Source organism: Danio rerio, chromosome 6 (assembly GCF_052040795.2).
Source record: "Danio rerio strain M-AB ecotype USA chromosome 6, GRCz13ab, whole genome shotgun sequence".
Taxonomy (NCBI): domain Eukaryota; kingdom Metazoa; phylum Chordata; class Actinopteri; order Cypriniformes; family Danionidae; genus Danio; species Danio rerio.
Window position 1 is genome coordinate 55,015,438 of NC_141026.1, and position 23,261 is coordinate 55,038,698.

At 34.3% G+C, this 23,261-nt stretch overlaps 1 protein-coding gene across 1 annotated transcript in view; it reads left to right on the forward strand.

The window, feature by feature from the left end:
• Window positions 1–20,854, forward strand: part of uba7 (ubiquitin-like modifier activating enzyme 7) — a 91,214-nt gene extending 70,360 nt beyond the window's left edge. Inside the window, exons 23-25 of the mRNA XM_087258169.1 lie at window positions 12,629–12,730; window positions 14,055–14,146; window positions 18,635–20,854. Coding sequence (XP_087114295.1) covers window positions 12,629–12,730; window positions 14,055–14,146; window positions 18,635–18,767 — 327 coding nt within the window. The 3' untranslated portion in view covers window positions 18,768–20,854. The remainder of the gene's footprint in view (window positions 1–12,628; window positions 12,731–14,054; window positions 14,147–18,634) is intronic.
• The last annotated feature ends 2,407 nt before the right edge of the window (window positions 20,855–23,261 follow it).

Genomic DNA, 23,261 nt, shown 5'->3' on the forward strand with positions numbered 1-23,261 from the left:
ATATTTAAAAATGCTATGAAATGATTCTTATTCCAAATAAACCTAATCATATTTTTTATGTTTCATATATTCTTACAATGTATTTCAGTGTCTGTCTTCCATAGAAAATAGTAAATAGTCATTATCAAAGTCTTTTTTCCCCCGATTAAAAGTAAAAGTAAATAGGACAAACTTACTGCAGAGGGGAGAAATATGGGTAATGCTTTATAATTGCACATTATAAATCATTTATTAAAGCTTTAGAATATATTTATTTCATTATTTGTTAAGCATTAACTCTACGTCAATAGATGTTAGTGAGCAGTTTATAAATACAGCTACAAACGCTACACTCTTGACTAATGTGCACATGTAATGTGCTTGATTGTGTTTTCATACATTGTTTATGATTCATTGTTCATTACTAAATTACATTTGCAAACTAATAATTTAAAAACAGTTGGTGGTTTTTAAGATCATTCAGGCTGCATAAGTAAATGAATAATAAACTATTCAAATGAAATCATCGCTCTTTTGATGCTTAATAAACATATTTTGATCTTGGCCTGTGTATTTTGAGCTAAAAATAGTCCCTGTCAACCCCTAAAATGTCTAAATGCTGTATTAGCATTAGCTAATTTGACTTTCTCCCTTACTTTTGCTCAATCAAGTGGTGTTTTTGGTCTTTTGATTGGTATATGTCAGTATGTTGCTTCTGAATTGTGCATCGTTCTTGAACATGCACATGATTGCTTGGATTTTGATCATCAAATGCACTAACACTCATAGATTTTTAATTGTGACTTTTTTTGGGGGCGCTCATTGTGTGTTTTAAATGCATCACTCTGACATCTTGTTTCTTTTTGTGGTCAAAAATCAAAGAAGGATCCTTTAGAGTAGTTTTGCTTGGGGGCCATCTGTCCCTCAGTTGTTCTCCCCAGGGGGCTCCTGTAAAACTGATCAATAATCATTTCCTAACGACAGACACACTTTCAACTGCCCACTTTTTCTGAAGCTCATTCAGCAGAGCAAAGTAATCAGTCTTTCGTTTGTTTATAAAAGAGACTTGAAGCAAACAGCTGAAAGAACGTCATCCTTAAACACAAGGCAATGCATCAAGTTAAGCTTTTACCCTGTTTTACGCATTGAAATGTATTATAAATGTGGGTGCAAGATAACATGAAGTACTGTCGTTGTAATTTTGAGGTTTTACACATTTTTATGGGATTTCAGAAACACTACGGCTGCATTTATTTGTTGTAAAATATATTTAAAATTTAAAGTAGGGTTTCTATTTTAATATATTTTAATGTCATTTATGCCAAGTTTTCAGCATCATTACTTCAAGCTTCAGTGCCAAATGATCTTTCTGAAATAATTCTAATATTCTGCTTTGCTGCTTAAAGAAACATTTGTGCTTATTATAAATCTTTATTTTGATAAATAAATAGAAAGGTGAAAAGAACAGCATTTACAATACTTATAGTCAGTGGCTTTATTTTTTCTGAATTAGAATTTAAATTTGTATTGATATAATTTTTAAGCATTTAATTTAATGTCTTCATCCTGAATTAAAGTGTTCCTATCCTGATCCTAAATTCTGAACTGTACTGAATGAATAGAAATTTTCCATTTATAGATTTTCTCTTATTTATTTATTTATTTATTTATTTATTTATTTATTTATTTATTTATTTATTTATTTATAATTGCGTTATTATAATATTATTATTATTATTATTATTATTATTATTATTATTATTATTATTATTATTATTATTATTTACAGGCAAAAACATTTAGTTCTTAAAATGCTCCTGCAATTTTCATTTTATAGATTTTCTCTAATTATTATTATTATAATTATTATTACTATTATTAATTTTTATTATTTGTTACAATTTATTATTATTATTATTATTATTATTATTATTATTGCTATTATTATTATTATTATTATTATTATTTGTTATTATTTATTATTATAATATATTTGTATTATTATTTTTTGTTTTATGTATTTATTTAATTATTTATTCATTGATTTATTTATTTATTGTTATTATTATTGTTATTATTATTATTATTATTAAAAGTAATATTATGTAGAGACAAAAATATAATTTTTTTTTAGTTCATAAAATGCTCCTGAAATTTTCCACACATAGATTTTCTCTTATTATTATTATTATTATTTTTATTAATATTATTATTTACAGGCAAAAACATAGACCATTCTTAATTTTTTTTATCTTTTACTCAAGAAAAAACTCAAATGATCCCAGCAAAATCGCAATCTAGTGCCGAGTAATGTGTTTTTTTCTATACTCTGTGGATCAGCTGGCTGCCATATTTTTCCCCTCGGGCCACATATTGACTTTAGGAGACACCAGTTGCGTCAGAGGACTCATTTCATCGCTCAAATCCCCTCGGTATGACGTTAAAGACATTGCATGGGCAAATCAGCTGATGGTTTTTATACTGTAGCAACACAGTTAAACTGCACCAGAGGAAATGGATTGTTCATCTGTTTGCTCGGGGCCTTGTGTTTCCTCTGTTACGCCTTTTTTGACAAATACTGGACTATTGTGAGTGATTCGCCACGTTCAAGTTTGGAATTTAAAAAATGAATCATAAGACAAATTGTAATTTCCACTAAACATCCCACAGCATTTCCATTTGCATGCTCAGAAAGATGACTAGGCTTATCTTTACTCATAAAAATGAACAGCCCCTAAATCTTTGCTCCACTAGACTATTACGATGGAGTTTAGTCTTTAAACTTATTACTGGAATTTTTGGTTTTAAAGTACTGGTCACTGAAAGTAAAGACGCAAGGTGGTGGGAACTTTTCCATTTAAAGATTAGTTATAACAAAAAAAGCTTTGTTTTGATTATTGTTAGACAAGATATATCTGTGACCACAACAGTATTAGCTATTAATGTATATTTTTTTAATGTTATAAGAAGATTTTTTTGTTTGTTTTTTTAAAACATTTTTAGTTGAACCACTTCTGAAAGTTTGTGTGAAAAAAAAATTAGGCAAAAGAAAGATGTACATTTTTACTTGTAATTGATTTGGTTTCTGCAGATAAGGTGTTAAAATAAGTATCACATTATTCGTTTACGTATTGGTTTTGTAATCAGATTCAGAAAAACTCATATCAAGATTTCAACTTATCGCCCTATAATCGGCTTTCAACAATCGCTACGATGTCATATTTTAAACTTTAGTTGATGTGTAATGTAGCTGTGTGAACATAAACAACATCTCTGAATGTAAGAGGCTCAAAGTTCAATGCAAAGGGAGACATTGGCTTTTACAGAGTTAGCTTAGCAAAGCCTACAGCAAATAGAGTTTGAGGACTACAAAAAAAAATACATCCGGACTAGTGAGATCACAAAGACTTGCTGGCGCTGTAAGGTTATAGCAGAGAAAGCTAAAATGCCATCCAAACGCTGCTATTTCCAAATAAATTTTTCTGTTCTTGTATTTGGGCTTCCAAAGGACACGACACAGACAAAAGTGCTTACAGTTTAAATTTAATTATGTTCCAGAGAATAATAAAAAAAAGATATAGTGCTAGCATTTGACAAAGGAGAGCTTTCAGAATCTCTCCCAGTTTAGTGCTGGATTCGGCTAAAAACTCCTCCAACAGACGAAGCTGTGGATTGTGAGCCACAACCTGTAAGTATTTTTACTTGTTAAAGTTGATCAACTGCATTCACAGTTTCTAGCGTTAGCGATATGTTGTAGCGAGGATGTATACAAGCATGTAAACAACGAGAAATGCTGTTTGGCACTCCTAACAATTTATCTACAAATTCACATTTATTAGTCAAACCGCTGTAAACACCCACAATCTTCAGCAGCACATGGAGTGTCTCTCTATGTGTGTTTCTCTATGCAGCTGCTTTCCGTACACTCTACATCTCAAATAAAAAATTTGCAAAAGATACGCAAACATTTTATATTACTTGCATATGCTTATTCCCAATATATGTAAAAGACACTTGTAAAGTTTTATTTTAGAGAGCATGAGGTGTGAGCTGTGTGCTCTTCATTTTTGTCAGATTTAGGCAGCTAGCGCTACCAATAGCTGCTCTGAGCCTCTGACTGTACTGTTTACACAGGACAAAAACGCATGCTTGTAGAGGAGTGATGGGAGCCGATCCGTGAATCACAGCACATTATGTTAGCTGACCAATCAGAGCCTCTTCAGTGCAGGCCTTTCAGAGAAACTAGGGTGTTTTCATGTTAGCGGAGTATCAGTATATAATCAAAGATAAATAAAAAAATAGCATGATTTTTTACAAATGAAGCATGTGCTTTGCATCTTATAAACACAGCCAAGCCCTAAAAAATACACCAAAGACCACTCTTTTAAGTAACAATTCATACCATTTACTACTTTACCATCTTATTACCTGCACATTATTAAGATATTAACTGTTCATGACAGCACATTACATCCCTAATATAACACTAACCATATCGTAACCTAACCCTAACCCTAACTTAACTCTAACCATAACCCTAACCAAAACCATAATCATAACCACAACTTAACCATAACCTAACTTTAACCATAACATAACCTTACAATCTAACTATAGCTTAACTCTAACCCTAACCTTAATCATAACCATACCTTAACTCTAACCATAACCTAACCATAACCAAACCCTAATCTCTCCCTAACCCTAACCATAGCCTAACCTAGTCTTCAGCCTAACCTAACCATAACTCAATAAGCAGCTAATTAGTAATTTATTGAGCTAAAAGTCTTAGTTAATGGTTTGGTAATGGTTAATAAATGAATCAAAAAGTGTGAGCATTTTCACACAATTACAAGGCATTTACCGCAAATGAAATGATATATTTTTAACAGTGTTAAACAAGTTAAAGAGTTATCACTTATCAAAATCAGCACAAATTTTTTGCATCACTGCGTTTCTTTCTAAAAGCAACCAAAACATCTTCTATCTTCTATTGCATTCACTGCAGAAACTAGCTTTATTTTTATGAGTGTTAAAGAAGGCTTAGTTCCACAACAATAGCCCATTTTATGCACTAACTGCATTGAAAACCTCCAGAGTGTCTAGGGACTGAAAAACTCCAAAAACAGTTGCAGCTGTATAAGTTATGAGAATAAGTCCATTGTTATACTTTTGGCGATGATTCTTTCTGCCCGAGCCTTATGGTGGACGTGAGCTGATTCCATTTTTACTCCACAGGAAGGGCCGACTTATCATGCTGCACCCGTTTCCTGTCTTTGAGAATCAACTATTGTGTCACAGGCCACATAGAGCAGTCACTATCAGCTCACTGTAGTTTGTCTATCACTAGATACAAGTGCTAGCATTGTGCATATACAGGAGTCACCCATGTTTGCTTTTTTCATGCAACCCAAAATCAGAAAAGGTTGGGAAAATGCAAATAATCAAAGAAAGTGGTGATTTCAAAACTTACTTTGACTTGTATTTTATTGCAGACAATACAACAAACATTATTTATAATGTAAACACGCATTCCTATTTTGGCTCTTGCAACACATTTCAAAAACATTTGGAGTAGTAAAGCATTTATCACTTTGTAATGTTGTGATTTCTTTTCACAACACTTAAAAGACGTTTAGGGACTGAGGCCGGGATGTGCACAACATCATTACAAAGTGTGAAACACTTTTACAAACCTCGAGACAAATAAAAAAAAAAACATTTTTACCCCATCATAAGACACAATTACTCAGGAAAAACGATTTTACATTTAGGAAAAAAAATTAACAAGACGCAAAACACTTTTACCAGTCCCGAAACAGATTCTTTACGGACAGGGAATGTACCACACACCGAAAGTGACGGGGTGAAAAGTGTTGTTGTTGTTGGTGGTGAGCACAGTAAATTTGTGTTGTGTTTCCTGTGTTTCCTCTACAAATATTCCTGAGAATATGACATATCCTATTCTGAAACAAATCACTTACAAAAGCTTATACGTATTCTAATATCATATATAAATCATATGAATAAACAAATAATGAGGCTATTTATTATAAAATGAATTTTTTATTATATATTAGGAAATCAAAAAAATCCTAATTTAATAATAATATTAATAATACTAAATGATGAGGATGATGATGATGATAATTATTATTATTTTTATTATTATGTACTAGAAATAAAAAAATATAATTTAATAATGAAATTAATAATATTTAGGATGATGATGATGATGATGATGATGATTATTATTATTATTATTATTATTATTATTATTATTATTAAGTAGGATATTGTTTATTTCTTTTTTCTTTTTTAGAAAAGTCTACTTTTACAATTTGACACTTGTTAACCACAGCAGAAAGTTTTAGCCAGCAGGCTCATGTCATTTACAGTACAAATAATAAATAACCTACTATAAATGAAAATAATTAACATATGTTTGTTTGTTTGTTTTTCACAAGCTTTAGAGACGTACCATAAATTCCGCTTTAAACTAATAGGTCACCTAAAGGTTTCGCTTGAGGCTGTGTTTAAAATGACATCAATGTTTTCAAAGTACACTGCTGAGGGAGCACAATTGTAAACATGAAGATCGCTGAAACTAAACTGTAAAAATACTTTGAAAGCAAATTACACTTAATGGAGATGATCTTATTGCTTTTTTATATTTAGTAATTCTAACTTTAAATGATAGAATGTTCTAAATGAATAGGGCATAAGGGGGATAACTGGGAATAGAGCACAGCCAGAATCTATGTTTCTAACAACAGCTCCAGAGGTGTGGTTGCGAGTGCTTAAGTTTGTGACGCAGTTTGCGAATGTTTGTTGGAGCGACGGATTTGAGAAACAGCAATTCAACAAACTATGCTTGTAACGACATAACTTGTGACCTTAGTTGGCTAACGATGGTTTTGGGAAATGCACCTCAGGACAACACATTGAAGTCGGTTTTGATATTTTTATCAGTCAACAGCTTTGGCTGTGGACTTGTGTTGTCTTCTTTCCATGTACTTGCGGTAACATGTTTCCACTCTCACGCTGATATTTTCTCAGAATAGATCTAAATGACAAAACAATGTTTTATCTCAGTTGGTCAAACCATGATTTTTATAATTGTAGACTCATGTTAACCTGTGCTTTTGGACTTGTGTTAACTTGTGCCTCACAGCCCCGTGTTATCCTGTGTCTACAGTCACAAATAAGCTGAGATTTTCCATTGTGTGGTATATTCTACGTCACTTCCGGTGTGTGGTACGTTCCAGTTCAGTAAAGAATCTGTCATTGTAAATTTGTTTCGGGACTGGTAAAAGTGTTTTGCGTATTGATGATTTTTTCTAAAATGTAAATTTCTTTCGTCCTTGGTAAAATAGTTTTTCCTGTATAATTGTGTCTTATGATAGGTAAAAATGTTTTCCAAAATGTAAATCTCAAGCTTCGTGAAAGTGTTGCTTACTTTGTAATGTTGTTTTACACTTTCTAATCATCGTAAAAGACGCCAAGTGATGAAGTGTTTCAGATGTAATTTTGTCCCGTTCTTCCTGCAGACAACTCTTAAGGTGGGCAACAGTACGGGATCTTTCTTGTCACATTTTGTGCTTCAAAATGCACCACACATTCTCTATTGGAGACAGCCAAGACGTTATAATGTGTGCAGAATGTGGTTTTGCATTGTCTTGCTGAAATATGTATGGGCGTGCCTGGAAAAGAGTGCAAGTTACCTTTGCGTTTTCCATACTGTCCCGACTTTTTCATATTTAAGGTTGTAGATGAAATTGTAAATGCATTTATGCTACATGCTGCTGAACAGTTGTGCATTCCCTCAAACGTTTGTTTCTGCAGAGACACATGTCGAGTGGAGAAAACGCTGCGTTTACAATGCGGCCTGTGATGGGGTTTATGAAGAACAGATGAGAATGTTGGCAGGTCTCTGCATTTTGAGAAGCAATGAGCTCACATGTTTGGCTCAGGACTTCATAGTTTCGTCCTCGGTAGACTTTAGCAGCAGAAACAGTGAAAGCTCTGGGAAAGATATACAGTGCTGCATTGCAAAAGTACAAATGATTTCATCAGCACTGCCCAGAGTGTGCCTATAGTTCACTTAAATCTACGCCTTATAAGTCCCGGTGAGCAAACAAGTGGTGATGGTATGAAAAGTGAAATTCATCCATTTTCTTCTGGTTTTCTTTTAATTAATAGATAAAGCTACAGTAGCTCAAAAGAGGTTTTTAAGAGTTTTGTGGGGACAGCTTAATCATTTTATGATTAATCTTCTTGAATTTGTTAAGGCAACTTAATCGATTTACTGTATTTTGGAAACAACATGAAGCAATTAGGTTATTAATTTGTAGAAATTTAAGGGTATTGAACATAAAACAGTTAAGTTGCCCCCCCCCCCCCATCAACTTAATCAGCTCAATTACAATAATTTGTTTGATATCTTTTTTTTTTTTTGAGTATGTATCACCTCAACAGCATATTAATTTGGAAAAAAATGCAACCCATGCTCATTTTGATTACATACCCCTTTATACATTTCTGAAGAGCACCAAATACATCCCTTTTTTTGCAGTTTTTGTTCTCAAATCCACCAGAGGTCGCTATGTGTACACTTTTTAAAATCTCATATTTCTCTTGCGAGTGACATTCGCGCCTGCTGTTCTCATGTAAATCCACTAGAGGCTGCTGTTGATGGACTGACCGATCGACTGACCCACTTTCCTGCTTTCCTAAACCCAACCGATAGTGTTTTCAAAAGCACCGATTATACTTTTATTTCTGGTTAATGAAATAATGTGCTTTTAATTGATTGAGTTAATTACTTAAAATAATGCAATTCATTCCTTGAAATTATTCAGCAAGTACAGTACATTTACAAATCAAATAAAAATCTATATTTAGTTTAAAAACACAAACAAATGAACAAACTGAACAAAGGGCATTACTATATACACAGACCAACTATACAGAACCTAATAATATAATTAATGCACATTTCTTTTTGAGACACATTATTATTAATAGCTTCTTCTATTAATGTATCTTTTTTTGAAAAATACATCCACAAAACCATTGAGGTTTTGGCCCTTGTAAGTAAACCAGCAAAAAGGTGCTAAATAAAATAGATTCTGATTTGAAAATGCATTTATTTATTTTTTGAGTTTGTGGTTTTTAATCAGATAAAACACAATTTTTTATAAAAAAAAAATCTTAATTAAAAGTGTACAATCTCACGAACCCAAAGTCGTGTTTCGTCTCTCGTTGTCAAACAATACTAAAAAATTATGTTAAAACTGTTGTGGTAAAGTCAGTTTATCTGCTGTGAACATCAGCAGTTCATCCCCGGGATGCAACCAGAATAATGGTCAAACATCTATTAGTGCATGCTTAAAGGGGGTGGAGCAGTAAAGCAGCAACATTGGTGGTGACAATCAATCCACAATAATTTAGCATTAGGCTAAATAATTAGGCTGCATTTTATTTATTTATTGAAATATTGTGAATTTACATAAGTACATTTAAATGAATAATATCAACAGAAAAATCATATTGGGGTGGCCACAGGGGTGGCCAGAGTTTATATAGGGGTGGCAGTGGCAGGAAAGTTGTCTGTACAGAGATAAGCGGTGAGCTGGTAAGCAAGAAAGGAGTGACGTCATACCGCTCGTAGCGTTTGTTTTAAAGACAAAATGCCGCCATACGTACTTCTGTCTACATAATTCGCAATCTCCAGAAATGTATATAGGGCTACGTTTTCAGAATGAACCTGTTTTGAAAAAAAATGGCTGCTTGGTAAAGATTTCAAATCTGTTTGAGGGATTGATTTAAGAGTAAGTTGCTTACAAATTTTTGGAATTTTTAAAATGTAATTAATTAGTTAAAAATAAAGAAAGCTGCTAATTATAGGATAAAAATTACAGTAAAAAAACAATAAATATTACAGTTTGGGGGAAAAAATATGTATTTCAATTGATATTTTAAATGTATTTTATTTCTCTGATAAAAGCTTAATTTTCATCCTCATGACTCCAGTCTTCAATGATCCTTCAGAATTACTCTGATAACATAATTTGCTGCCCAACCTGTGTTGAAAATAGTTGAGCTGCATAATATAAAATTACAATTAATTATTTTTCAAAATTGGTAAATAAAAATTTAAAAAGAGATGATTCATTATTCTACATTATTCCTAAAAAAAAAAAAAATTGGTCCAAACTTTTTTAAAAAAAATAGTCTAATCATAAGTTGTCTAAGCAAGTTTTTAAAAAAAATGTTTGTAACAATGGATAAAATTATATAATTAATGTGCCGAGTCTTTAGAAATGTACACCCAGGGAAAGACATTGCTGTCCAGAAGTGATAGGGGTCAGGTTTCCAGCACAGTCCTGTAAATAGTTAAGCTAGCATATGTTTTCAACCACAGTAATTTGAAAACCAATCAATTTGTCATGCTGCAGCGACACACACCACATTACAGTGCTTTCACTGAAGACCCGGGATCTCCTCCACCCAAACTTCACTTTCACAGGACTTTCCCTCACCAGCACATGCACTGCTGATGACTGTGATGTTTGTACATGAATACTTTTACTGTATGGTTACCATTAAAGTTGCTTAAGAAAATAACAATTTTAAAATCAGGACTGGATGTGACCTGATTTCATACTTCTGATATGGGTAAAATACACACGCATTGTTTTTTTGAGACATAATTAAATTAGAAACAAATGCAGCATGGTGCCGTACAGTAAGAATATTAGCTATACACAGTAAAAGCACAGATGATTCGGTGCTGGAGGAATCTGAGGTCTGGCTTTGGGTGCTATATTTAGTGCTGTATTTGCTGACATGAGAGCTGTGTATTTTTAGGTGAGCGTTTATGCATACTTGTACATGCAGTGTGTTTAAAGTGCTGTCAGCGAGATCAAGTCAAGACATGGATCTGTTTTATTAAACAGCGCTGCACTTCCTCTATGGCAGGTGTCATATTTTCACTACTTTACTATGCTTTACACTTCAGGCAAAAACTTGCACTGATGAAGAAGAATCACTTTTGAGTTTACTTTTAAAAATTGAATAGCTAGGGTCTGTCTGTCTGTCTGTCTGTCTGTCTGTCTGTCTGTCTGTCTGTCTTCTGTCTGTCTGTCTGTCCGTTCGTCTGTCTATCATTATATATAATATATATACATATATAATATATATACATATATAATATATATACATATAATATATCTTCATTTGTTTGTTCATTGGTTCCATCCATCCATCCATCCATCGTTTGTTTCATTTGTTTGTTCGTTCGTTTGTTCCATCCATCATTCGTTTCATTTATCATCCATCTGTCGTTCGTTAGTTTGTTCCATCGTTCGTTCATTCATTCGTTTGTTTGTTTGTTCCATCCTTCGTTCATTTCATCCATCCATTGTTCGTTTGCTCGTTCATTCCATCCATCCATCCATCCATCCATTCATCCACCTGTCCATTCATCCATCGTTAGTTCATTCTGTCCATTGCTCATTTGTTCGTTCATTCATTTGTTCGTACGTTCCATCCATCGTTCGTTTGTTCGTTCGTTCCATCAATCCATCCATCTTTCATTAGTTAGTTCGGTCGTTCCATCCATCCGTCGTTGATCCGTTCGCTCCATCCATCGTTCATTTGTTCGTCTGTTTGTTTGTTCATTCATTTGTTTCATCCATCGTTGTTTGTTCATTCCATCCATCATTCGTTCGTTCATTTCATCCATCAATCCATCCATCCCTCGTTCATTCGTTACATCCATCCTTTGTTCGCTCGTTCGTTTCATCAATCCATCCATCTTTCATTAGTTGGTGCAGTTGTTTCATCCATCCATCCATCCATCCATCCTTCATTCGTCCGTTCGTTTTTGTCATGCATTTGTTTTATTGATCCATCCATTGTTCGTTCGTTCGTTCGTTCCATCCATTGTTCATTTGTTCATTTGATCCATCGTTCATTCCATCGTTCGTTTCATCTATCAATCCATCCTTTGTCCATTTGTTCCATCCACCCATCCATCTTACATTAGTTCATTCAGTCGTTCCATCCATCCAGTTTGTTCATTCGTTTGTTAATTTGTTCGTTCCATCCATCCATACATACATTGTTCATTCATTCGTTCAATTCATCCTTCGTTCATTCGTTCATTTGTTCCATCCATCATCCGTTGCATCCATCCATCCATCATTCGTTAGTTCATTCTTTCCTTCATTCATTCATGCCATTCATCCATCCATGATATGTTTGTTTCATCTATCGTTCATTCCATCAATAATTAGTTTCATCCATTGTTTGTTCCATCCATTTATCTATCTACATTCCTCTGGTGTTATACTTTTCATTTTATTTTTAGATCAGAATTACAAGCATCCAAAATCAGTTCAAACATTATAATGCATGTATTTATTCCACCCATTTTCTTCTGCCGGTCCTAAGTGACCTCTGATCTGGAGTAAAACCCATTCTGCAGATGTTCCAGCAGAGTCAACAAGATCAGTATCAGCCACATGTAGCCTCAGTCAACCTAATGAGGAGACACACAGGAGAAGCAGTTAGTTAGACTATAGAGAGTGTGACTGTCTGTCAAGTGTGTGTTTCAGAGCCGGTGTGTCGTGTCTGTCGACAGGTCGCGGGTCAGCGTTACTCTCTCTGGGACGATTTCCCGGTGCAGGGCTGTCGTGAGGGTCAGGAGGAAATGACCTTGGAGGAACTGCTGAAACACATCGAGGTTAGAGCACACACACTGTCAACAGCAGACACTTACAGACATTAGACACCATTCACACTCACACCATCAAGAATGGGGGGATTAGAATATTATTATTATTATAAATTATAGTATATATTAGTATAAATATTAGAATATTAGTATAAATATTGTGTGTTCAAACAAAACTGCATTGTTTGATAAAAATACAACTGATTTAAACTTATTACAATATTATTAATAGTATTGGTATAAATAAGTATTATCAGTAGTAGCAGAAGTAGTATAAATACTGTAATAAATTCACTGTTCAGCTTGAAATATTACGATAACAGTTATTAGAATAACAGTTTAAATTGAGTTAATAGTTTTTATAGAAAAGCTGAATTTTCCAGTAGTATCTGGATGCAGCCTTTTTGATGCAAGCTGAGATTGCATCACTCAGCGATGCAATGTCAGACACAATGCCCTCAAATGGAGCGAGTGACATCACTGTGAGGGGTAGGGTTAGGGGTGGGGTTAGGTGAGCCCATTAAAAAGCATTGGATGCAGCTCAGATTGCACTGCTCCAGGTCTGCATCCTCTCTCGAATTTTTGGCATTATTACTTCACTGTAAAACCCCAAAAGTTAAAGTAACTCAAACCATTTGAGTTAAAAATAACAATCTATATGTGTACTGTGGATTTACTCTATTTAAGTTAAAGTAATGAGGTGATTAATCAACTCATCACTTTCAACACTGAGTTCAGAACTCTTTTCAAATGAGTAGAATTAACTTTCAGTACATTTTGAGTTACCTACACTCAACTCAAAGCTGACTGTTGGGTTTTACAGTGTTATATCTTGTCAGATTACTTTGTTAATCAATATAACATGCTTATTTGGGGCAGCATGGTGGCACAGTTGGTAGCGCTCTTGCCTCACAGCAAGAAGGTCGCTGGTTCGAGCTTCGGCTGGGTCAGTTGGCATTTCTGTGTGGAGTTTGCATGTTCTATTATTTACTATTCTATTATTTGCAAATCCAAAGACATGAGCTATAGGTGAATTGGGTAGGCTAAATTGTCCGTAGTCTATGTGTAAGTGCACAGGATTTGCCTTGCGAAAGGCATCCACTGCGTAAAACATGTGCTGGATAAGTTGGTGGTTCATTCCGCTGTGGCGTTCCATGATTAATAAAAGGACTAAGCCAAAAAGAAGATGAATGAATGAATGTTTAAAGGAGCAAGGACATTTTCCACAGTATTTGGTATAATATTTGAATAATCTCCTAAAAATCATACACAATACATTATAATGTGATTCTGGATATGATTGAATCAATTGAATATGTGTTTTGCATTTCAGGAGAAGCATAAGCTGAAGATCAGCGGCTTGTATTACGGACCTGCTGTGTTGTACAGTGATCTCTCCAATCATAGCGATCGCATGAAGCTGAGGTGTGTATGCTGACATTCAGCTGCTTTTGAGTTAATTCCATGTTTTTTCTTTATTATAGTCAGACCTTTAACATTTATAAAAACGTCTGCAATAAAAGTAGTGTGGTAATTTAATAGTAGTGTGTTAGTAAAAAAAAAAAAAAGAAGATAGTTTTGAAGTCTTCACAGTGTCCTCCACAAAAGCTTCTAACTCTTTAGTTTAAGTCGCAATTCATGGTATTAACAAACACTACTAGCTTAATAAACTACTAATTAGCTTTCTTAATAATATAGGTATTTGTCATTTGCATTATGGGACCTTGATCTCTCTTTCAAACCTTTTTAACCTTGGAAAGCTTACAGAGTTAGCTTAGCAAAACCTACAGCGAAAGAAGTTTGGGGACTACAAAAAAATACATCTGGGTTAATGAGATCATAAACGCTTGAGGTTATGTTTATTCACCACACTCATGCACCCTGCACAGCAATGGGGCGTGGCCAGATGCACGGTAATGTTACAGCTGAGAAAGCTAAAATGCCATCAAAATGCTGCTGTTTCTACAGAGCTTGTTCTGTTTCTGTATTTATGCTTCCAAAGGACACAACACAAAGAGAGAAGTGCTTACCGTTTAATTTTAATTATGTTTCAGAGAATAATAATAAATATAGAGCTAGCCTTTGACAAAGGAGAACTTCCAGAATATCTCCCAGTTCAGTGCTGGATTCAGAACCTCTGTTTCACGTCTCATGCAAAAGACAGTGCCCACTGACAGTATAGTGTCCTCTTCACTTTTATTGGGGCATTACACACATTACAGGTTGAGCGCTCCCTGCTGGCCTCACTAACACTACTGCCAACAGCAACCTAATGTTCCCATGTGGTCTCCCACCCAGGTACTGACCAGGCTCAGCCCTGCTTAGATTCAGTGAGTAACCGGTCTTGGGCTGAAGGGTAATATGGCTCTGGCGTTATGGCATGTTGTAGCAAGGATGTAAATGAAGATGTAAACAACGGGAAATGCTGTTTGGCATTGCTAACAGTTTAGTTACAAATTTATATTTATCAGTTAAACCGCTGTAAACACCCACAATCTTCAGCAGCGCATGCATTGTCTTTCTATGCGTGTCTCTCTATGCAGACGTTTTCCCTGAGTTCTACATCTCAAATAACAAACTCACGAAAGATATGGGAACATTTTATATTACTTGCACATGCTTATTCTGAATATATGTGAAAGACACTTGTCAGATTTTATTTTAGAGAGCATGAGGTGTGTTCTGGCGTGTGCTCTTTATTTTCTGTCTGATTCAGGCTGCTAACAGCGTCTCTATTCACACAGCGCTAACAAGCTTGTAAGGGCATGATGTGGTGACGCGGAGCCGATCCGCGAATCACAGCACATTGTTAGCTGACCAATCAGAGCCTCTTGAGGGTAGGCCTTTTGGAGGAACTAGAAAATATGACAGCCATTTTCATGTTAGCAGTGTAGCTGAATATAATCAAAGAAAGAAATATGAAAAAATAATGTGTTTTTATTTTTTATTTTTTTTTACAAATGAAGCATGAGCATGCATTGCTTTACATCTTATTAATACAACCAAGCCTTAAAATACACTGTGCATCACTCCTTTTTACACTCATTTTTAATAGTTGAAAGTGATATATTGTCTGGGATGGTGTTGGAAATTACCATACAACAATCTTGTAATAAACTACCAGCACACTTTCTCTTATTGTAAACACATACTTCTCTCTATATATTATTTCTTATACATTATATTATTTCAAACTACTAAAATGTCAATAAAAGTCACTTTGTCGACTTTTGATGTTGAAAATTCAACTCTGCAGTTTAACAGAGCAGAGATAAACATCCCAACATGCAATTCACAACCAAATAAGCACAATGCAAATAAACAGAAAACGCTTGTGATTCACAAAATACAGAAACTGTTAATTAACAAGATTAATAAATTCTGCAAAAGTATTGTTCATTATTAATTCATGTTCTTAAACACATGAACTAACAGGAACCAATGAAATGATTTATTATAAAGTGGGAACTTTTGTTAAAGAGCGTTTTTAGGGAACAAAGACATTGCTGCAGCAAAAAATAAAAATATTTAGTGTATTGTGTGATTACCTGTATATTATCAGCCTGAGAGCCACATGTCATTAGATTAGTCTAGACGGGAAGGTTTTGAGACTTTTTTTTTTTTTTGCTCCCTTAATGTTTATTTTTGGGATGATGGGGATTTTCCTAAAGCATGGTCTCCGGCTTCCAGCAGAACTGTCATTTGAAACCTCACACCTTCATTAACCCTTCACTCCCTCCCTCTGCATCTAACATTAGTCTGTTGATGGATATCAAGCTTTTCTCAAGCTCTTCCTGTCGCAGACAAAATTAGTCTCGGAGGACAAATTAAGAGGCAAAACTAAATATGTTTATTACCCCGTGTCAAGTTTAGCTGCTTCCTGCTGTTTATCTGAATGCATATGTTACTAATGTGTGCATATCTTGCACTCAGGGCTTGACATTAACTTTTCTGATCACCGGCCACTGTGGCTAGTAGATATCCAACATTACTAGCCACTCGCCATTTTCACTTGCCACAATTTTGTTGTCGGGAAAATATATTTAATATGCATAAATTTGACTTTGACATGCAGCAAATTCCACTTTTCCAATTGATATTTGGAGCCAATTAATCAGGAAGTGACGATTTTTTTTTCGCTTTGACTTTATGAATGCAAACGTTGCTTTATTCGCACGTCTTTTATGCAATAATCCAGTTTTTGCCCATAGATTTAATTTGCATCTTTGGATGGAAACATAGCTGATGTTTACTTTGTCACAATGCAATTAACTGAACTTAAACTTCAATTTCTGAAGTGATGAATAAAGCAAAAAAAAAAAAGTTTCATAACACTATATATATATATATATGTCTGATAATATTTTGTCTTCTGGAGAAAGTCTTATTTGTTTTTTTTGCGGCTAGAATAAAAGCAGTTTTTAATTTTTAAAAAACATTTTAGGACAAAATTATCAGCCCCTTTCAGCTATATTTTTTCAATAGTCTACAGAACAAACCATCGTTATACAATAACTTGCCTAATTACCCTAACCTGCCTAGTTAACCTAATTAACCTAGTTAAGCTTTTAAATGTCACTTTAAGCTGTATGGAAGTGTCTTAAAAAATATCTAGTCAAATATTATTTACTGTCATCATGGCAACGATAAAATAAATCAGTTATAAGAGATGAGTTATTAAAACTATTATGTTTAGAAATGTGATGAAAAACCTTCTCTCTGTTAAACAGAAATAATATATATATATATATATATATATATATATATATATATATATATATATATATATACATATACAAAATTTTTAATGTTTCCTTATTTCACTTTAAAGGCAACGAAAAGAACTTATTCGTCACTATAAAAGTAAAATGACAGCCTACACTCACACACACACACACACACACACACACACACTAGTTAAAGAAAAATGCTAATCTTAGAAGAAAATATTAAATGGCATTTAGAGGTTTTTGCATCTAAACTCATCGTAATAGTGTTTTATTTGTTTATTTATTTTTACAGCTATGACTTTGATCTGTAAAATGTACTAGTAAAGGCTAATAGAAACATTGTTATTAATTTATGCTATGAGTGTATTGGTTATTTAAGTATTGCTTAAAATAATTAACACTGCTTTTCTGCTAAATGTTTCTATTATTTTCACAAATCTAAAAAAACAACAGCTGTTTCTTTAATATGCACACAACATGCACTAAACTCGTGTAAAAAAAAAAATAATAATCTGTTAATGAACGCTTTCTGTATTTTGTGATTCACAAGTGTTTATTAATTCTGTTTATTTATGGTTGTGTCTCCATTATGTTAGATTTATCTCTGCTCTGTTGACTTTTGATGCAGAAAGTTCAACTCTACAGTTTAACAAAGTGACTTTTATTGACATTTTAGTGGTTTGAAATAATAATATACTGAATAAGATATCACATAGAACAATACGTCTGTAAAATAACATAAAATGTGCTGCCAGTTTATTACAAGATGTTTGTTGCTTAATATCCAACACCAGCCCAGACAATATATCACTTTAAACTACTAAACATGTTCAAAAAGACTCTTTTTTTTTTTAAGGTTAAAAGTTATTGGAAGAAAGATCAAGCTCCCATAATGCAATTCAAAAGCAAAAATAGATGTGAAAAATAATTTAAAAACATGAATCAAAAATACAGAAAACTGCAAATTTCCTATATATGTTTTACAGTGTGGTGCTTGAGCTAGTCACTTGAGCATAACTATGAGCTTCCTGTTCCTCTCTAATTATGACTCACAGTCTATACCACACCCTTACAATAATAAACACGCTCGTACATTCGTTCACAGCAGGGATTCTTATGCAACATTATCTTATGTAAAGCCGCATGCTGATGATTTGCCTTTTTCCATTTATCATTTATGCAGCATTAGTGATTTGGTGCGCCTTGCAACCAAGCATGAAGTTGCAGATCACCAGCAGATGTTGGAGATCATTCCCTCATTTGAAGAGGATGAAGACTGCCTGACCGTCCCGCCGATCAGATACCTGCTCAGGTGAAGCTGGAGACTGCCAAATCACATTTACATTTACAAATCACATTTACTCACTCTTAACTACTCCGTCAGTTCGTACACTGCAGAAATTGTTGCTAAAAATAAAAGCAAATGTGCAAAATTGAATGAGGTTTTTCTTTAGGGGGAGAACATACAGTTGAAGTCAGAATTATTTGGCTCCCTGTTAATTTTTTCCCCACTTTCTGTTTAATGGAGAGAAGATTTTTTTCAACACATTTCTAAACATAATAGTTTTAATAACTCATCTCTAATAACTGATTTATTTTACCTTTGTCATGATGACAGTAAATAATATTTGACTAGATATTTTTTAAGACACTTCTATACAGCTTAAAGTGACATTTAAAGGCTTAACTAGTTTAATTAGGTGAACTAGGCAGGTTAGGGTAATTAGGCAAGTTATTGTATAATGATAGTTAGTTCTGTAGACTATCAAAAAAAAGGGGGGATAATAATTTTGTCCTTAAAATGGTTTTTAAAAAATAAAAACCTGCTTTTATTCTAGTCGAAATAAAACAAATAAGACTTTCTCCAGAAGAAAAAATATTATCAGACCTACTGTGAAAATGTCCTTGCTCTGTTAAACATCATTTGGGAAATAGTTAAAAAAAGAGAGCTAACAATTCTGACTTCAACTGCATATATATATATATATATATTGCTTTTTTTGTTTAGTTTTGTATTTTACTAATATACTATCAAATCAAAAGTTGCATTTGTTAATATTAACATAACTGAGCTAAAATTAAACATGCACTAGGCAAATTTTGCCACCAAAACAAATGTCTGTACATGTGGTGTCTGCAAGTTCTTAAAATGTCACTGAAATACCATTTTTGACCATTTTTTTTATTTAGTGGCTAATTCATATGAATTCTTACAATCTAATCGTTCAATTTAGTATGATTTGCTCATCACCCGGCGAAGCAGTGGCGCATTAGGTAGTGGTGTCGCCTCACAGCAAGAAGGTCGCTGGTTCGAGCCTCGGCTGGGTCAGTTGGCGTTTCTTTGTGGAGTTTGCATGTTCTCCCTGCGTTCGCGTGGGTTTGCTCCGAGTGCTCCGGTTTCCCCCACAGTCCAAAGACATGCAGTACAGGTGAATTGGGTATACCCAATTCCCTATTGGCTAAATTGTCCATAGTGTATGAGTGTGTGTGGATGTTTCCCCGAGATGGGTTGCGGCTGGAAGGGCATCCGCCGCGTAAAGACGTGCTAGATAAGTTGAATGAATGAATGCTCATCACCCAATGGCAGTTGGGTTTAGGGGCGGGGTTGTGTGCCACGCCTCCTTTTTAAAATCGTACATTTTCGTGCAACTCAACTTGTACAAATTTACGAATTAGCCACTAAACTGATAAAACGTAAAATACTTTTGTTTCCTCGTGAGATCAGGGTGAAATGGTAAGATTAATAAATCCCATTTACAAATGAATTGTTAGTTTGTTAACTAATATTAACAAACAAAACCATATTGTAAATTTGATTTTTTGAAGAAGTCTCTATCATATCAATCAAAATCAACCAAAATATCAATCTTATATAGTTAAAAAAGAGACAGCAAGATGATTTTTTAAAGCTTGAAAGTTTGTGAAGTTTCTCCGATTGTAATCCTTACAATGTTTTAAAGGAGCTTTTCAGGTTTTTTCTTTTAAACACTTAATGTCTCCTGTGTGTTTGTCCCCTGTGGTTTGTTAATTCCAGCCTTTGTACTTTTGTTATGCATCTTGACCATCCACCCCTCGCTTCACTGTTATCATCATGAATGAAAACAATTCCAGAGCTGCTTCTGCTCGACTTAATCGAATCACCTTTGTGTGCGTTCAGACTTAATCACATTACAGCAGACCTGACAGCTGGCTTCTCCTATTCCGGTTGCAAGCCTAAAATGTTACTTTATTTAGCAGATTTCATTGTCATAATTCACACAATGTACAAAAATGAAAATAATTTGATGAGGATGTCATACTTAAAAGTGCTAAATATGAAGATTGTCAGCGTTCAGGAAAAAAGTCATTGATTAATTACTGCTTTTTTCTCTGATTCTTTAATAAATTGAACTGTTGAACACTGGTGGCGTTTCTATTGCATTTGATTTACAAGAGCAACGAGCCTCGAAAGTGATGGATTCTTTTTATAGGTCATATTTATAAAAAAAAAAAAAAAAACGTGGCAATAGTTTATATACTCTTATGGGCTGTTAACAAGCTTATTTATACAATATTGTGCAGAAATCTTTCTTAATTTGTTCTAAGATCAGCTCATAACACCCCATTCACACGGGGCGTCAGCGTCAATGCTTTCCATTCACTTTGAATGGGTGACGTCAGGCGTTGCCGAACTGCTTTGTGGATCCATCGGCGCCGCTTCAGAGGCGTTGCTTGCTGCAGAAGTTGGGACTTGCTCAACTTTTCAAGCGCCGACGGAGACATCAGCCAATCAGATCGCTGTATGCAAATACACCAGCTCAGACAGTGGCCTATTGCTGACTAATTTCATTGATTAACCATGCTATGATGATCGCTTCAGCCCCGACTTCAGACACACCCTCTGTCGAGCGTTGACGCTGAAGCCCCGTCTGAATGGGACATGACAGTCTGATTCAAAAACAATCACGCGTGCAAAAACCCATGCGTACACCTCGCATCCAGATGTGACATTTATTAATAGCTAATAAATAATAGCTAATCATTTTTTTCCGCAAAATGATTTACCTTGCAAACACCCCCTAATTAATATTATCATATAGAAGACGCCAATATCTGAATTTCTATACTTGACAATGACGAGAAATAACAAAAAAAAGAATCTCTGACATTAAGTTCCTGCTGGTTTCCAAACGGAACAGTCAACTCAAGTGAACATTTCTGTCATCTTATAGAAAGTGAGCTATGATACTTTTAAAATCACTTGCTTTGACAACTGATAAAAAGTTGTCTCAATATACTTGCAACCTGCATGTAATTTGGCATTTCGTTATGTTTATGGTTTACTATTGCTGCTTAGACGGTTCATTCCGCTGTGGCGACCCCAGATTAATAAAGGGACTAAGCCAAGAAGAAAATGAAGGAATAATGCTGCTTAAATGTGCCAATATACTAAAAAGAAAAAGACATATTTTGCACCTGTATCACTGCTGCTGCATATAGGGCTGCACAATATATGTCGTTTTAGCATCAATATCACATTGTTAGCATCTGCAATCGTCATATCACAAAGATTTGCAATGTTGAGTCTGAATCATGGTTGACCAGGAGCTGCAGAATTGTATTTAATCACTACCTTGACTTTATGTCCTGTTGCGAGTGCAAAATTCTACATTTCGAAGCAAAAACAAGATTTTTTTTTCCCACTCTCAGATAATTTTGCTTGTTTTAAAAAAAAAAGTACTCTTAATTTTCACATTTCTTCAGATGTTAAAAACATAAACTAAACAATATTTAACACTTTATTTTTTTTTTATATTGACTAAAAACAAGACTAAAAAAAAACTTTCTCTCTCTCTGTACCATACTGTAAGACTACCCTAAAAGTAAAAATCTTGTGAAACTGTATAAGACAAATAAATTATCGCAATATCAGAGTTTTTCCAATATCGTGCAGCCATACCCCATATGTATTTGTGTAATGCAAAACCTCCTGTAGCCTACTTATGAAATCAGTTGTATGCCAAATATGTAATTTACATTTCTGAAAAAAACCAACAACGTTGTATTGGATGTAGTTATGATTAAGCCCACATGAACAGCTGTCGGCGATTCTCTCAGATGGCATCTTCAATAGTTCACACTGTGTGATTAGTGACCACAGCTTTACAAAGTTTAGCTTGCGAAATTCTGTCGTATGGCACTGCGAAAAGGGGCGTGAATAAACAAAATAATTAGAGATTTAAAAGCGAATGATTGGTCCATGTTTTAATATTCTGTCCAGAGAGGTCATGTTTTGATCCTCGATTAGTCGCACACAGTCAAGCGATAGCTCACCAAGCTTGAACTTTCCAACACAGCGAACTGCAAAACTTTTTCACACAAGCTTGCGTTTCGATCGAGCTTGCGTTCCCAGTCTGATGCATTTGTGTGTGTATAAACTGAAGTCTAAGGGGAGAAAAGTGGTGTAAAGGCAGCTTTACTCACGTGAACGAGCACCGATTTGCCCATGATTTCAGGCATTTGTCTGTGATTTTTTCAACAACTGTCAACGAGTCAACATCGGGGCTAAAAATCATGCAGTCTGAACTCAGCCTGTTACTATACTCTCAAAATCATTCCTCAATTCTGCTGATTTTTTTTTTTATGCACAATAATAGCAAAAAAAACAAAAAAAAAACAGATATTGTCTGATCCTAGTCATAGGTTAAACCTGCATATCGCACAGTTTAAATCAGATATAGCAATCCAATGAGTAAATTCATGAATTGATCAGGTGTAAACAAGCACTTTAACGGGACTCACAGTGTTCTCATTATTATCAAGTATCATTA